Here is a 19,145-nt window from a genome sequence, read left to right as displayed (position 1 = left end):
GACAACTAAAAGCTGAGCTTCACAAACCTTATCAAAACATTTGGACTGTTTGTGTGAATGCTGCTTTAAGGTATCATGAACTCTATCGAATCATTCTATATCGAACAATTATAAGTCATATGCATTTTTTTAGGTGCAATTTGTCGTGATGTGAATTCATTGTATTTACGTGATTTACTGTCAGAAGCTATCAATAAACTCATCAAAGATAAAAGGATTAAAGTTTTGTACACCAGACTCACGTTTTGTCTACAACAGATTTCAGATAGTAGATAACTACGATATATTGACAGTTTTATAGAACATTGTTAGACTTGTTGTAATCCCCTTTTCTTATAGTGTTGGCCAGATCAGTAGACGTGTCCATCTTTTCTAGAACAATTCGGCGCTACAACTTATATAGCTATTAGCTTTCTTATCTATACTTAAGCATGCTAAGATATCCACTTTTCTCTATTACACTTGTTTATGATTTCCACAAACCGTTGGCGTACAGGTTCTACACACGAATCCGATGCCCATTCATTTAACTAGCAATATAAACTTAACTTTGAATGTAAGAATATATAACTTTTATATTTCATAAGTATAGAAATCGGTTTCCATCTTTTTCTGTTAGATTTTTTCTCAACATCTTGTTATATGCTGTCTAAGAAATATAAATTTAGTCTACAGAAATCATTACCAAAATAAGATAAAGCAAATATCTTATTCTTTATGACAAATTTTATTAGAGTAGTTTACATCAATAACCTTAATTTTTCTAAAAACAAAATCTTGTCTTAATCTGTTAGTATATATGCTATTTTTGAGTAATTGAAGTGTTGATGAATTTTAACTTAACATACCTTTTAACTCAGGTAACAATTAAAGAACAATATTTATATATTTAAATGACTATTTGATACACATGCTTTTTTCTAACATACAAAGACACTAAGGAGTAACAGGTATTCCATCTACACTTTTGTGAATATGTTGCGTTTTTCTTTCAAACATTTTGTAAGTCTATGATAACTTTCTACAATAGATTCCAAAAGAGAAAAAACGATACTTAGAAATACCGGTTTTGAAAATAGTGTTATATCATATGACGTTATAAGTCATGATGAGACATAATGCAAATTAGAAATATTGATCAACTAGTAAAATCATATATCAATTTAATCTTTACACCTATCTGCGCTCATTACTGCTAAAAAATCAGCACGACTTGATTGCAGCCAAGGAAGTCAAAAGATACTAATCTATTATATAATAGAAGTGTAAAGAATTTAGCGATCAACGACGTCGACATTTGTTTATATGAATGATAATGATGTATAAATTTAAGTTATTTCATTATGATATCAAAGGTTTTGTAATTTGAAAGACTGATATAATTTACCCATCACTTATGGAGCCTTATCATCTCTATTCTATAATTTCTTTTTTTTGAAGTGGCGTAAATTATTTATACTATTAAACTGATTGATATTTGAAATATTTCATCAAGGTTATCGCTTTATTGACTTTCAAACATTATATATGATAACTGATGCTCCAGAAACATGTCATGTAAGCACTTTTGATGGAAATTTTGAAAAAGGTCAATAACGCGCATATTTGATATAAAGAAGATTGAAAACAAAGGTCTTTAATACATTTCATGATTCCGTCCGAGGTGTGACACTGACCATTTGTTAAAATATTGATGACCTATTGCAAGAATAAGAAATTTCTTTGAAATTTCACACACCAACAAAAACAAAAACCTACTAATCAAAAGACAGCATCTTGATTTCAAGTTATATCAAATGTTTTGTTAAAGACTGAAAGAAAAAGTCATTCTTTTCAATTAATGACTGTTTTCTCAACAGTGTAATATGAGAGAAAACATCAAATTCTTTTAAGGCAATAAACATCGGTTAAACCATAGATGCCATGCTTATTTTACAAGTGTTTATCTAGTCTCTATAGGATTTTGTCTCCTGTTTCGTTTTCTCTTTTCCTTTTTATAACTAAATGGTAAGGTAACCACTTTGGATTTAGGATCAATAAAACAAACAAGTACTACTGTACTACTGATATATCCAACAACTATGGGAGTAATACCTCAAATACTTTACTTTCAAACCATTAAAACATGCGGTTTCAATAAAACTATGATAAAAGATTGACAAATAATTGTTGTTTGCTCTACAACCAATCGCAAGTTAATCATTTATATTTTTGACGAGAACAAGTTAACAACAAATCAAAAACGTGGGTTTGCAAAGGTTGTTGACCGGATTAAGGCGGGATTGATTACTGACACTTTCATAGCATAACATTTAGGTTTTTTTTTTCACGAAAACAATTATTTTAGAAATTTATCGGTCGTCTTATCAAAATTCATTTTGAAAGTCATTTATCTTAGAAACTAAAAAAAATTACTATGCCTTAAAAGGAAAGTATGCTAGATATACTTACTGGAAATGTGAGGATATGATTGAAGCTTTAAACTTTCTGCTTGATAACATTTATGTACGTTTCGGCGATAAAGTGTATCGTCAGGTAGTAGGTATTCCTGTGGGCACCAACTGTGCCCCTTTAATAGCAGATTTATTTCTATATTGCTATGAATCTCAGTTTATGACCAAACTCAGTAAAGACCCATCATTGTTACATTTGGTTGATACATTCAAAAATACCTACCGTTATCTGGATGATATTTTTTCGTTGAATAATCCAGAGTTCTCTAAATATACTTCAGAAATTTACCCAAACGAACTTACTTTAACTAAATCTAACATAAACAGCAGCAGTTGTCCTTTTCTAGATTTATACATTTCAATTTCAAACGGGAAACTTCACACTAAAATTTACGACAAAAGAGACGATTTTTCATTTCCTATTGTTAATTTTCCTTTTTTAGACGGCGATGTGCCTTTGGCTCCATCATACGGTGTTTATATATCGCAACTCGTTCGGTTTGTCCGTGTGTGTTCTGATGTCATAGATTTTAACGAACGTAATCAATGCATCACTGGTAAATTGTTGTGTCAGGGATTTCGATACCATAAATTACTTAAAACTTTTACTAAATTCTTTCATAGATACAAAGATTTGATTAGTAAATTTGGCTATACCTGTAGAAAGCTTATTAAAAATGGTATTTCTCATCCTAAATTTTATGGTAATATTGTACTTAAAGCGAGGAAATCACTATGTGATCCTTGTAAACTCATCGAACCTTTGAACAAACTTATAAGTAAGGGTTATCGTACCAATATTGTAATTAGATCTCTGAATATAGTTCACATTGGCACTAATATTGATTTTGTCATTAGCAAATTAAAACATAACTAAATTTCATTATCTTTTGAGGCGAGATGTATAGGGGACACAGCCACGTTAACTTTTATTTCTATAGAAGTCGCTCTTCACTATACTACTACCTGTCGATACATTTATTTTTGGCATTGCACAAGTCATGTCTTCTTTGACTATTAATGACGTTAAAATACTAAATCCCTGTGATGTGTTTTAGTCGATTTTAGTCTCTGATGCATGATTTTTTACTATTAATTGGTTTTGGCTTTTAACTAGCTGTCAGTAACTGCGAGTACTCTCAAATCGTATTTTCTTGTTAATTCGACCTGTTGATACTGTTTATAATGCTTTTTTGTCATTTTTTATTTATATGGATCTTGGCTGTATACCAGCTTTGATTATTTGTAATATCTTCAATTTTTCACTTATTCTTACAACATTTGTATAAACTTCAAGATTATAAAAAAACGGTTTTTTTCTAAAGTGAACATTGATTGGTTAAATATTTCTCAGTGTGTTTGAATTTATTTGATAGCCTTTTGGTCATGACTGTTTGTCTCTAATATTTAATTAACTGTGCATTTGTATTCAGATATCGCAGATCAAATTTATTCGTTCTTTGTGTAATCATACGTTTTTTGATTGAGTTAAGTCTGCTAATTGATATTTTATCGTATGTTTTTATATGTTGTGATGTTATGCTATTGTTTCAGAAAAAGGGAGAAGGTTTGGGCCCATTAAAACGTTTAATCCCGCTGCAAATGTTTGCACCTGTCCTAAGTCAGGAATCTGATGTACAGTAGTTGTCGTTTGTTTATGTAATATATACGTGTTTCTCGTTTCTCGTTTTGTTTATATAGATTAGACCGTTGGTTTTCCCGTTTGAATGGTTTTACACTAGTAATTTTGGGGCCCTTTATAGCTTGTTGTTCGGTGTGAGCCAAGGCTCCGTGTTGAAGGCCGTACTTTAACCTATAATGGTTTAATTTTTAAATTGTTATTTGGATGGAGAGTTGTCTCATTGGCACTCACACCACATCTTCCTATATCTACTTAAGTTAAGACTATAAGTCTAATTAGTAATAATTTCTATTGAAGCATTTTGTTTATCTGTATCTTATGAAATGCATTAGAAACATATGTCTTTTGATGCTTACAAAGTTTTCCAAGTTAACTTGCAGTGTAATTGAGCAATTACCATGGGTTGGAAAACTTACATAGGATCATCTCTCTTAAAGTATCAACCTACGATTGGCTTTATAGTTGTCAACAATACTCTTCCTGAAATGTAGTCCAAGTACTTTAAAATAAATCATGTCTCACGCATCTCGTATCCGTGTTTGCTCTTTATGTCAACAATGAATAGGTGTCTATGTCTGATGTTACAATGTATATCTATTTGATGGTAATTTCTCTTAACATGGAGATAGAGTGTTATTACTGTTTAAATAATGCAGACCTACATTGTGATAAAATCATTTGAAATGGCATAAATCCAAACGGTTTGAGACCAACTGTCACGATTTCATGAGAACCTCAAATAAATTAAACAATACGTTATCAATTAATCATGTTCACTTAAGAACGACATCAAAGAGAACGGCATTCATTTCTTTAATTAGTTAATATAAGAAGATACTCGGTTTTAATTCAAAATTGAATCAATAATTGTTTTGCATTAAATGTTATTTGCCTTTTGTTTCAAATAATAATGAAAGTTACTAATATTAATGTATGTCACATTCTAACTTTGCAGCATACTGTAAGACTATTTGAAAATGACATTGGTGACAACAACGTTATTAATTTCATTCATGCTCACCTGCATTTACCTTCACTAGGAACACTCATAGCCAGATACATGAAAGCCAAAGATTGATTGATTGCTGGTTGCTTTACGCCGCATTACCACAAAAAGGCTGTATCGCGGCGATGAAAGCACGTATCTAAAACAAATTCATTAATTATCAACTTTGCTTGAGGAAGTTGAAACCTTACTTTTTTTTTCATTTCAAAATTTATAAACGACAATTTAAAAGGTTTCTTATGAATCATGTTAGTACCGAAGAGCAGCTTAATCTCTGTTAACTTACAAAATTCAAAACCAATGTTGAAATATGATGAAATGTGACTATACTACAATAGAAATAGCACTGTTGTAGTCTAAAAATCTGAATAAGCAAATATAACTAACATTGTTGTGTTAGCTGATGTACAAGTTTGTCTCATAAATTGACAAAATATGCTTCTCATATTAGTAAAATTTTTATCCATGAATATTCGTTTGCTAGTTATTTAAAAACCCTACGTGTTGTCAGGCTACTTTAAATGTAATTGGTTGAATTGAAGCTGTGACAACCATTTAATACATTGTATGTCTTATCGTATGATTAAGGGTAAAGACGTCATGTACATTTTTAGAAAAACATGATTTTGTGAAATGCTAAGATACAGGTTTCAACATATTGTAGAAACCACAATTGTACATCATATAGTCAGAATATGAAGAAAATATAATATATTCATTAAAAGCCTTGCCATTTGCTGCTTTTGCATTACCTCCATTTACAATAAAAATTAACACGTGTCACTTATTATACATTTTCGACTTGTTAATGAAAATATTTAATACAAGCAACAAATCTTCTACTTTAATTTCGACTGCACATGTAAAATGACAATTAATGACAAGTAAGCATTAAGTATATTGAATAAAATGTAAAAGTTCAATAGTGTTCATTTATATTTTGGGGGCTTCAGCTGATAGATAAAGATCAAACAAAAAACGTTACCACGATATACCTGTAGCCTTTTATGTGCTGAGGCGGCGTAAAGCAAACACAAATTAATCAGTTATCATAAAATAATACGACATATATTATCAATTTCCTTTCTTTCAAAATGTTTTTATTACTGCCAACTTATGCTAAAGACTGGGACTTATTCCATTTAAATTCTCAGATATAAATTTTTAGTCGTATCGTCTATTGTTGAAACACATGTACAAATCTGGTCAGAATCAGCAAAACACTTTGTTAACGTGTTATTTTATAAGGATATACAGCCGCAGTTCTGCCTAGGATTGACACAATCGGAAAATTATTTTTTCTTGGTATGACAAAAGTATCTGGAATCGGTAATTATTCAAATGATTGAATTAGTCTCTTGGTTTTTTTTTAAATTTTTGTTTGTTTTAGTAATCATGTCCATGTTAGAACACTATCAACTTAAATTACCATATTTTTGTCACAATCAAGTCTGAAGTATAATTGAGACAGTGTTTTTTCTTTCAGAATTATTGTACAATGTATTTACTGTGAATATAATCCTGTGTAGTTGGGAAAATCCCAATGCTGACAGAAGCTGGAGAAGTCTTCTCCTATCATTCTGCAGTTTTTCATAATGCATATACCGGTAAGGTATACGATATTTCTTTACTTGTTTTACTTTGCATGCAACAGCATTTTGAATGTCCGTAGAAAGAAAAGATAGTTTATTGTCACTTTTTCGAATTTTATATTGGGATTTTTCTCTAAACGTGCACAAAAATATTAATGTACATAATAAACCTTAAAATCTAATTAAAACCATTAATATGGTATCATTGCTCATTTCTAGACAAATATTAACAATCAACTAACTTTTATCTCTTTTATTGTATGATATCATATTCGTAGTTAGTCAAGTAATATCCTTCAAATGCATATGGCTACAATGATTTACTAATTATGCTACATTACAATCTTTCGTCGTTTTCACAAAAACATGCATTTAGTCTGACTTAATTTCCAGAGTATATGCGAACTACTTGTTCATACCCATGAAATTCATCAAAACTTGATTTCAAATTTAAATATGTTGAAGCTGTCTTAAAACAGCGCATTTGTATCAATTATTCTGTTCACAAAAAAGGCCCAGTTCCGGTAACTACATAAAAAGTGAAATAATTCGCTTTACAAACACAATGTTTAAGGTTTGATAACTGTTATGTACAAACACGATTTCTACTTTGCTCTTATGTTGTTTCTTTACCTTTGATTATATAACTGTTGGGCGATAATAAACAAGTCAAGCCCATATACATTCCTAACGTGTGTGTCGCCAGTCAAAAGTTTGTTATCAGTGGTTGTTATTGAGTTATAACCATGTTTTGTTACCTACTGTTTTTGCACACATGAACCGTTTTGTTATCTCGTTTCAATAGCTTCATCTTTTGTCAGGATCTTATGATGAATACTTCATTTTATCACTCAAATATATGAGTCCGACAAACCCTTATCATATAGAAAAAGAGCACTGCTTTCGCATGTAACATTTTTGAAAATGATATTTGAAGTTTTGTCAGAACTGACAGTCGCGCACTTCTTTTAATTATGAGCAAACAATTGGATCCATTTCAGTAGTTGACAAATTAGTAGAATAATTAAGACGTGTAATGGAGATAGCTGCGTATTAAAGTATTAAGAAGGTCAGCTCATTCAGATACATATTTCTTGAAATATAAGTGAATGATAAGAAAACGAGTTGGTTAGGTTTTTTTACCTTTAGGCTGTATACAAAACTATATAGACAAAACAAAGCAATTCGATATAACTATCTTTAACGATTTATTTTGGCAGTTAATCTTTAATGAAAAGAAATACAAACTCCGTATTGTTATAATCAAGTAAGATTTATACTCTTCAATTTTTGTTTAATTCACCAATCCAGATTAACAGATAACATGACTTGTTACTGTTATCAATTTATCTCTTGCCATATGTTGTTTCTTCATTAGAATAGTATGCAAATTTTTAAAGTAAAAAACATCACACACAAGGACATATGAATTTTAGTAAAATGTTACGTATTTTACATATCTTTACTTACGGGGCGCCGAATGGGACTCTTGTGGTTTTGTACTCGAAATTCAATTTTGTACGGACAAAAGTGACTTTTGTTCAACAAAAATGAGTTCAGTTTAACAAAATTTGTAGCATACTACAAATTTAAAATTTTGTCATACAAAATTATCTTTCAGTGGACAAAAGTCACTTTTGTCATGACAAAATTCATTTTTGTTACACAGACTTGACTTTTGTTCCCTAAATTGAAAAATTGGGCGACAAACGTCAATTTTGTATGCAAATTAGTTTAGTTCGGATTTTGTGAACTAATTTGCATATAAAATCGACTTTTTTTACACAAAATTGACTTTTGTGAGACAAAACTCACTTTTGTGAGACATGCAAAATTGACTTTTGTGAGACAAAATTGACTTTTGTGAGACAAAATTGACTTTTGTGAGACAAAATTGACTTGTGTGAGACAAAATTTACTTTTGTGAGACAAAATTGACTTTTGTGAGACAAATTTTGTCTCTCAAAAGTCAATTTTGTCTCTCAAAAGTCAATTTTGTCGCCTCAAAATTGATTTTTTTGTCATAAGAATGAATTTTGTCGTCACAATATTGGATTTTGTCGTCACAAAATTGCCTTTTGTGAGACAAAATTGACAAAATTGAATTTTGTCTCACAAAAGTCAAATTGTCTCACAACAGTCAATTTTGTGTCACAAAAGTCAATTTTGTCTCACGAAAGTCAATTTTGTCTCACAAAAGTCAATTTTGTCTCACGAAAGTCAATTTTGTCTCACAAAAGTCAATTTTGTCTCACAAAAGTGAACTGTGTCTCACAAGAGTGAACTTTGTCTCACAAAGGTAAATTTTGTCTCACAAAATTGAATCTTGTCTCACACAATGTTTTAATTTCCAATCAGGAAACAAAAGTCATTTTTGTAAGCAAATAAGTTTATATTGCATACCTTTATGACAAAATTGAATTTTGTCAATTTAGTCATGACAAAAATGAATTTTGTCTACAAAAATGAATTTTGTCTTCAAAAATGAATTTTGTCTACAAAAATGAATTTTGTCATCACAAAATTGAAGTTTTCATAAAACAAGTCTGTATCACATAGTTTTTTAAGACAAAAATGATTTTGATATGACAGAATTGAATTTTGTACAAAACCAAAAGAGTCCCATTCGGCGCCCCGTATTACTGTGCTTTAATTTTGTATTGCTTATATAATCGTAAAGTGTAAAGGGAATGAAATCAAAATACTGATATGACATTGAAAACGCTTGTATATTATAAATTAATATACTTTTCAGTGTAAAATTGGCTGTTTTATTTGATAAGATAATTACTGGAATCGTTAGTTACAATAACACGATCTCAATATGATATGACGTGCAGAAATTAGTTTTATGTTCTGTAAACTAATATACACAAATGAAAAACTAATGACAGAAATTACAATAAACCTTACCTTGGAGAATATCTGTATGATTCCACTTATTAGAGTATGTTTTAAAAGCAATGTTCTGATAGTATTCTATCTAGATAGGAATCTGATTAAAATACAAAATATGCAAATATTCCATTGATTTGCTCAGTTCTACTGTATAGAGATCTTCGGTTTGTGCTACGTTTTATGATGATTAACTAATACCCTTTATAAAAGTTCTATAACAAATGCTTTTCTCAACAATCAATGATTGCTCATATCTTTGTTATCAAATTTGTTCAAATTCTCCTTAACTCTGTCTACCGTTCTGTTTAATGTGTATTTTTTTCATTTGATCGAATTTGCAAACGTGATAGTGTGTCATCGCCTTTCACTTGGGAGCGTTAAGATACATACAGAGAACTTGTTAAATGTAACGGAATAGTTTAACACATATTGGCATGATCCTCGAACAAATGGGAGAAACACGCTAATTTTCATTATAATCCGTGAATAAACAGGACACGAGCGTCATGACAGGCATTATATATTAGAGAAATGGTTATTAGACATGTTATCAACTTGACTCTTATGCTGGTGATAAACATTATGGTTTACATAATACAAAATGCATTAATTGTGAAAATATATAATACAGTTAATTATCACAAATACGAATTTAATATAAAACTCCTTCTCAATTAGTGGTGGAACATTGCTTTTACTTCTTAACCATTATCATTTATTAAACAACGAAATCGGTTGGATAAATCTCAAACAACTTCACCAAAATAAAATTATATCACTATTTTGTTATATTTGTTAGATTGCAGAAAGAAAGCGACCATTCTGACCAATATTTTACTGTTACTTTGATCTTAAATGCTTTGATGGATACCACTTATTTCTGGAAGGCATGCCCATCAATGCTAGGACGAAAGAGCATCATAAACAAAATGCAAACAATTCTAATAAAAAAAAACTTCGTAAAGAACGCTTGTGAATTTAAAAAAGAAATTATCTATTGAAATGCTGCCATCGCCCATTATGTTATTTCAAACATGATTTTGTTTCGTCTAGTAATAAAGCTTGCAAAGGCCTTGTTATCACTAAAAATCAAATGTTAAAATCAAAAAGATAATATACAAAAGAGAATTTCAAAGTTCAAAGACTGAACAAAATGACAAGGAAGAATGAACTTCGGCTGATTCATTATGATTCGTTGGATACTAATTTGCATGGGTTTCGTGGGTACAGGTAAACCACGAATTCAAATGTTCAACGAATATCATATTTTCAAATGGCTTTGTATACAGAGATTGGCATAACCAAAAATATCCACGAATATGCATGTTTTCAGCAATCCACGAAAATGTATACCCACGAAAATAAATGTGTACACAGTATATCAGGGTCAATGATGATGGATCTGCAAAAAAAGTTTTTGATGGCATAACCTTGATAGGCAATGTTTTATCAATATTTATATATGTAGAGTCAGGCGGTTTACAACTAGTAATGTTTTGAAGACACATCTCTGTTTGTCATAGAAATAAGTTCTTTGGTAATGGCGGAAATATTCTGCAATAACATAATATTTTCACTAGAAGAAAACACGAGTATAGAGTGTGTTTACAGTAGATATATCATAGCTTTTTTGATGAATTTTCCATTGAAAAACACAGGGAAAGTCTGTCACGAGAAACAAAAATACACTGACATATGCTTGAAGATTGTGTATTGGCCTTTCAATTACATTATTAATTGGTTTTGGTAACGTGTTAACACCACCTCTTTTATCCGTATGGGACTGTCCCGCGTTGGCTTTGATTAAATCTGTTAATGATTGCCTTGTACTATGTAATATTGTTAATCAACTTTATTACCTTTTTTATGTTTCATTTATCTTCTACGAAGGCACAATTACATAATTTAACATATAGTTTTGAATGGATCTGTAAAAAAAGAATATGCAGACTCTTTGCATTGAATCATTTTGTGTTTAATACTCTTTTTTTGGAGGAAGGGGGAGAGAGGAAAGAATTGTTGATTTAGCGAGCGCATTCTTACCGACAATCAAAAGACAAATTTCAAGTTCGATACATCTCCGTCAAAAAGTTCGGTTTTAATGAATATCATTCCTGAGTTTAGGGGCGTCGTCACTTCCGTTCAAATGATGAGCGAATGGTTAGAACGCTATAAAGCTATATCTACAAAAATATTATTTTTAGTTTATCCTGCACAATGACGATCACTTAGACGCTTGATGAACGTTTATCGTGCAGGTATACAGGCGATCCCTTCTATCTGGTAAATGATGTCACAAAGGCGCGCATAATTGACGAGTTCTTGCCGGTGACTGACAAACTCGAAAGTGGTCTATTATTTAACTGAAAAAAAGGAAATATGTTCTAAAGATGTACTAAAACGTTAGTACAGCTAGGGCTCCTACTTATGGAATGGACATGCAATCGTAAATCTTTTTCATTAGATTACCATATTGCAGTAGACTGTGAGATTGAGAAACACAACTCTGTCATAAGGGATGAACATTTGATGTTTTGGTACAGGATTTAAAAAAATATGGTACGTTGAACCTAGTTTTGGGCTAGCTCAACCTCGCACTTTTGACAATATTACATGGCAGTACTAAAGTACAAATATATGCAAGAACATTCAGGACAGACAAAAACATATATAAACAATACAATAGAACATTTCGACATGCCAATAGTTATCAAAGGTTACATTTTCGTTTAACAAGTTTGCGGAAAAAAATTATTTTACTACTGTAACATATTGCTATTATTGTCACCGGTTCTAGTAAGGATTCAATGAATGAGCTATATTGATAACTGGAGACAAATAAGATGTATATGGAAAACGAAATACAATATAATGGAAAAATGGCTTTTTTAACTACATTATTATAAAGTGTTTGGGAAAATAATCAACTTACGTGACCTCTATTTTAACGATATTGTTCATACTTGCTGTATGGCTAGAGGTCTACAGCTCAAAATATGTCTGTTGCTCCAAAATGACCGTCGAGAAACAACCATCGTTTCTCAGAATTTAAAAAAAAACCATGCAAATCGTATTCTGCCATTGCAACGAGTATATAAACAGATTCAGAGAAATTTTCTACATTTTACATTCAAAATGAAAAGACCAATAAGATACGTAATTAGTATATACTAGAACACACCCGTAATATCGCGGGTCTGTGACTGAATTACAGTATATAACTGTGTGTTAGCCTTATTATAATATTGGTAGTTTCATCTGATAAAATCATTCCAATTGTAAGATGCACAGTTTACTCTGCCTTCAAAATCATTCTATATGACCCGTCGACTTGGAACTTATCAATTATTGGTCATATTATTTTTTGGAAAACAAAAGGCCTGTTATCGAGTACATTTTTTTTATTAAAGCATAGTCCTATATTAGTAATAAATAAAGTTGAATTCTTTGATTCGCTGTTTTGCGTCATGCCGGATAACAAATTGAAAAGTGTACCTATACGCCTCAATTTAAGTCCAGACTTTTAGTATTCGTATCGTCATCTTAGAAACTAATACTTGTGGTTAAGGCGGGTGTATATGGCAAAATCCTAAATACATCGTATGGTGGTGGGCCCGTCAGATGAGGAACGTACAGATAAGGTAATAGGTAACAGCTGAATATACTATTGGTATCGGTATCGGATTCGACCTGGAACTTGTTAGTTATTGGCGGACAACAAAAGGGTCTGGAGTGGTGTAATGTTAAATTAACACAATTTTCCTATATGAGCTATATATAAAGTTGAATTCTTTGATTTGTCGTTTTTACCCCATGACGGCAGACAAATTGGACATCGTTATTTTAGTACGATAGATGATAGAAATATTTGATTGATAGCTCTAATAGAAGTTGTTGCTTTTGGCTGTTGCTTTTTTATATTTATTGCACTTTTTGTTTTGGCAACATGTAGATAGAGACAATTCTCTGTAATAAATATATTCAGAAAAATAAGATCTACAAATAAGTCAACATAGACGAACAGATTACAGTGACTTGTTTTCACTTTTGACAACTGATAACCATGATAAATGGAACGTGACGGAATGGGTGATAGTGGTTTTTGCCCACCCACGTAGGTAATCTCTGTTGTTCGGTCGTCTGACGCGCATTGATAACTAAAATTATGAAAATTGGCTAAAGGAAAAAACAATTCAATAGTTGATCTTTTTCACTCAATATTTAGCAACAAGTATCAAGAAGAAGTTACATTTTAAAACCCGAGAAAACAGAAGAAGGTGTACTTTCTGACGATGATCCAGTTTAAAAATCCTCAAATTGTTCAACTTTTAACCAGGCCTCTTGTCCTTTTGTCATTTTGACAATTACACTTAGAGATCCTGTGGTGTATGTTTCAACAAACCATGAACTGGTTACATCATTACTATTACTAGCTATAGGTTTTTCATCAACTAAAAGCACACTGGAAAAGCCTTCATTTGTTGCCCATGAGAATGTATATATTCCATCTTCTTTACATGTAAACTTTCTTGTTGTACCATTGTAAGCACTGCCAATGTTAAGTGGAACAACATCAAATACAAGTATTGGGTCCTGACTAAAATTCCTCTTGTCATAAGACAAATATGAAAAAAATGCATGTTTAAATCTATCCTTCACTTCAAATTTCCGTTCGAATTCCTTAAGTTTTACATCAAATTTTGTCTCCATTTTCTTGTTATTGTCTTTGAATAATGTCAATATTTCAGCAGACTTGTTTTTTTATGGTCTGCGCCATCTGATCTGTCTGTATTGCTTGTCTTTCTTCGTTTTCTTTAAAAAATATCAATATTTCTTCAGTTTTGTTTTTTATGAGTTGTTCCATCTGATGTGTTTTTGCTGTTTGTCTTTTTGCCACCTCTTTAGACTTGACTGTTATGTCTTTATTTGTCTTTTCAGACATTGTCATACTTTCTGTTTTCATCTTTTCTGTTTCTTGTTTAATAAAGCGTTCCACTTGACCTGTTTTTGATATTTGAATTTCTTCCACCTCTTTAAACTTTGCTATTATTTCTGCATTCATTGTTTCGGTTTTGTGTTCTATCATTCGTTTCATCTGATTTTCCATTGCTGTCTTCACACCTATTTCAATCTCCTGTTTTATGTATGCCTTTAAATGCTTATTCATTTTAGATACATCCAAATTAGCGTTCAAGGTTGCTCTCATATCGTCCATTATTGGCATAGATATCATTTCACTACAATTATCTCCATCGCATGAGTCTGATTCAGATAAGGAAAACATTGTGTCAACTTGAATGAAATAAATAATGAAAGTCATAAATACACCTTTCATTCTGATCTTTTTTTATGTACTGCTTGATGTGTTTACTTAGATTATATATATGCCAAGCTTAACTATTAGTCTGCTTATTTTAAAGTAACTTCTTTATATGCCAGACCAAATGAATCCCTTTCTAAGTGACATATAAGTATATTGTTTTTGTAAAACACTTGCACAAAGTGTCAGAGAATTTTCAGAAGTTTTCTTACGTAATTTTGTTCAAATATTTGTTTTAAAACTCTTTGGTATGCTTTGTGTTTCGTTTTATCAAAAACTTGTATGCACTTACTTTAAGCACACCAACTACAAAAACTTGTATTATCAGTAAACAAAGGCAAAGTCCAAGGAAACCCATTGGGTAATGACAACTTTTGTTATTGTATCATTCTGAATGACCAAGATGTGTGGAGACAGATAACGGTAAAGATATGTGTTTGTCTGAAGATCTTTTCAAGTACCACTTTCTGTCAGAGGTCCGCATTCATGTCATTAAAATTCATCATAATCTTTTCGCAAATACGGCCGTATTAACACTACAAAATTCACTCTGAATACAGACAAACCTGTGCATCTCGAATTTTTTAAAGCTAGAACCTAGATTAATAAAATTTGTAAGTAAATTTTCATAATATTCAAGCTTTACTAGATTTTGTTATGTTGTTTTTTCTAATTTTTCGGTCCTACAGAAGGTGTCAAAATAGACTAAGTTAGGAATGAAATTTGAGAGCTCCCCTTATAAAAAACATGTTGTGAGTGGTGTTGATATAAATTGACAATAGATGGACAATAGATATCTGCCAAACATAGGTGATGTAAACTGAGTAACTGAGTGAACCGTGTCATATGAAACTCGTCTTTCTGTCTAATTTGATTTCTTCTGTAAATTAAAAAAATAATCACATCAAAACCCAGATATTTTTTAATTCCTACCAATGAATCTTACGAAGCATGTACTCTTGTGTTGATTCAATATTAAACCTATGAAAATTTTGAAGAAAATCAACAGCCTTTCCCCTTGAACTTTTAAATTTGGCAATTCGGTTCTTAATAAATAAAGGATAATTGACTGCAATGATTTCCTTAAAACAAGTTTATAAAAATAGATATTGGTGAAAACAAATATATGTATGTACCAGTTCATGTACATCTTATAGGGTGCGCTCGAGTTTAGTGACTCATCACGATGTGTTTTTTTTTAATTTAATGGTTATTTATGACTTTTGGTAAACAATAAATGCTAGCACATCATAAAAACTGGTGAGTAATCTATGTTTGAAATCTTATAACAACAAAAATCTTTTTTAAAGTCTTGGTTTTATTTGCCACAAAATCACCTTGTATTATTGCATGCAATAAAACAATAAACGATCATGCTTTGCATGAAGTTTTCCTTTGGTATATGAACAAAATGGCCTATTGTTTGTTATTTGGGTGCCATGTATGATTTAAAATTGAGAATGGAAATGTGAACAGTTCACTATGTGCTAAGGACTTTGCACATTGTTGAAGGCCGAACGGTGACTTATAGTTGTTAGTTGCTGTGTCATTTGGTCTCTGGTGAAGAGTTGGCTTTTAACACAATATACAGCAAAAGTTCACCGATGTTGAAATCCCGAAAAAATGATAACCATGAGACAAAATAATGTAACAAACAAAAGCTCAATGAATCACAGGAATTACGAAAGGAGTGAAACTAGGCAAGTATCTCATGCTTATTTTTTACAACAAATGTTACTATTGGACTTTTATGCTTTCCATATTTTAAATATCTAATAAAATATTTAATTTGGTAAAATTTTATGGACCATAATATCCTGATAATGTAAATCGAACGTTCTGGAAATTCGGGCCAATCAAATTTTACCGAGTTAAATATTTCTTACTCTACGGAAGTGACGTATTTTGGTAGTTCTTGGAATATATTTTGGAAACAAAATAAATAATTGTCCACCTCAAATGGAATCATATCTTATTTTATCCATTTTCTTTTTAGATATTTCTTGAAATATTTAGCATCAATAAGCTCAAAAAGTTAAGACTTTGTAACTACGTAAAAGTGTCAAACCGGCAATGAAATTTTCATGTCATTATTAGTTCACAAAGTTCTCCAAAACGTTCGCTCTCAAACGTCCAGATGTAAAAAAAGGGCTTTTAGCGTTATGCCGTCGTAGGAAGACATAAATAAAAAAGCAATAAAATAGCCTTGTCAGACGTCATAATGTATTTGAATTAATTAAACGTATTTTCAACTTGTAACTGCTAGTCTGACTTTATAAAACGTCATCAATGAACGTTTTTCGAAAAGCACAAACTTATTGGAAGATACCAAACCTTATTGATAAAACAAATTATTCCTGATGTATGGAATAAACTCATCATAGATACCAGGACTAAATTTAGTATATACGCCAGAGGCGCGTTTCGTCTATAAAAGACTCATCAGAGACGCTCGAATCCAAAATAGTTAAAAAGGCAAAAAAAAAGTACTTATTTGAAGAGCATTGAGGACCAAAATTCCTAAAAGTGATGCCAGATACAGCTAAGGTAATCTATGCCTGAGTTAGAAATTTTTTAGTATTTCAAAAAATTTAAAAGTTTGTAAACAGTAAATTTATAAATAAAACCATATCAATGACAATTCATGTCAGAACAAATTAAATTTATTTTGATACTGACGTTGATTTGCATCCTGAGGACGTGCCATACTGTTCTTTTTATTTGTATTTGTGAATTGTGACCTTAATATTGAGTTTATCTAATGGTAATAAATCATGGCTTGGCTTGGTATTTATACATTACGCCTTGGTTACCTATGAACTTTGTCTAAGGAGTGTTTATATGTTAAAATGATGATTGAGAGTTCCAAATGATGAAGTTGAAATCATGCCATCGTAAATTTTACGGACGCCATCACAAGTTGGTTGACCGTTATTGAATAACCGTTTAACAAATGATATCGCATATGTTCCTTATGTCGTAACTACAATCCCCTTCCAGTTCATGAATGTGACTTACCGAATTAAACTATTTACCGGATTTGTTATCACATAAGTAACACGACGGGTGCAACATGTGGAGCAGGATATGCGTACCTTTTCGGAGCACCTGAGATCACCCCTAGTTTTTGGTGGGGTTCGTGTAGTTTATTTTTTAGTTTTCTATGTTGTGTCATTTGTACTATTGTTTGTCTGTTTGTCTTTTTCATTTTTAGCCATGGCGTTGTCAGTTTATTTTGGATTGATGAGTTTGACTGTCCGTTTAGAATATTTCGTCCCTCTTTTATAGTGATTGGGATTAAAACACAATGTACACCACTCAACTCTTAATTTTGATATTTTACGTATTATGTCTTTTCATTTTGATCACCTTTTTTAGTCAATATCATGAAATTCTATGCAACTGTCAAAGAGGTGAGAGGAATGCAACAGTTGTTTTCCATTCATTTGATGTGGTTGGGTTTTTGAGTTTGCCATTTCATAAAAGTCTTTCCGTTTTTAATTTCCCTTATATTTGGGCATTTTTGTCACTTCTTAGATTTACTGATGCAGATTAATCATCGATAAGTATAGTATGATATAAAAATGATAGAGCTGCAAAATCTATCCAATCTACCAAAAAGAAATAAAAACTAATTATATTGCAGTTAATACTCGTTAAAATCCACGTTCCACCAGCAATTGAATACCATATAGATCCAGCGGTGCTGCAAAATTGATTTAATAATTTCATTTCTCCCCATTTTTTTTTCAAATCAAATGTTTAAAAACAGAAATGTCAACATAATTCCCAAAATAATATTGTTTGATCTAATTATTACAAACATAATTGCATTGACCTGCAGTATGGCTGCTGCTAAAGTATTGAATGAGATTCAAATTAAATTACTGAGATGTTTCTCCTCAAGGGAACAATCGAATGCAATCTATTTCAAGCTGACAAAAGTACACAGATTGCATTTCAAAACTTTTGATTGGATGTCAATTTATGTAAAGATTAACTGAAGGTTTTTGTTTCTAATCTATCACTTAAACCTGATTTTTTTATATTGATGATAGTTAGATCGTTATTTAGATTGATGACTTCATAAGAATCTTTATTGCATAACGTTGCTTTAGCAAGGTATTATAACACTGAGAATGGAAATGGGAAATTTGTCAAAGAGACAACAACATGAACAACCTTACCAATGAGCAGAAAACAGCCGGATGACACCAATGAGTATGCAACACAG

General features: G+C 31.2%; 2 protein-coding genes across 2 annotated transcripts in view; both read right to left on the bottom strand.

The window, feature by feature from the left end:
- Positions 1-9,733, bottom strand: part of LOC134713795 (sex peptide receptor-like) — a 55,670-nt gene extending 45,937 nt beyond the window's left edge. The window contains exon 1 of the mRNA XM_063575076.1: positions 9,607-9,733. The gene's annotated coding sequence lies outside the window, so the exon portion shown is untranslated. The remainder of the gene's footprint in view (positions 1-9,606) is intronic.
- Positions 9,734-13,893: 4,160 nt separating this feature from the next.
- On the bottom strand, positions 13,894-14,875 carry LOC134716472 (uncharacterized). The gene is made up of 2 exons (XM_063579474.1): positions 14,489-14,875; positions 13,894-14,199 (listed from the first exon to the last, which is right to left on the bottom strand). The coding sequence occupies exons 1-2, from the start codon at positions 14,873-14,875 to the stop codon at positions 13,894-13,896; spliced, it is 693 nt and encodes a 230-aa protein (XP_063435544.1).
- Positions 14,876-19,145: the final 4,270 nt, after the last annotated feature.

This window comes from Mytilus trossulus, chromosome 4 (assembly GCF_036588685.1).
Source record: "Mytilus trossulus isolate FHL-02 chromosome 4, PNRI_Mtr1.1.1.hap1, whole genome shotgun sequence".
NCBI classification, from domain to species: Eukaryota; Metazoa; Mollusca; class Bivalvia; order Mytilida; family Mytilidae; genus Mytilus; species Mytilus trossulus.
The sequence above is the reverse complement of the archived record's forward strand: the minus strand, read 5'-3'. Positions and strand labels throughout refer to the sequence as shown.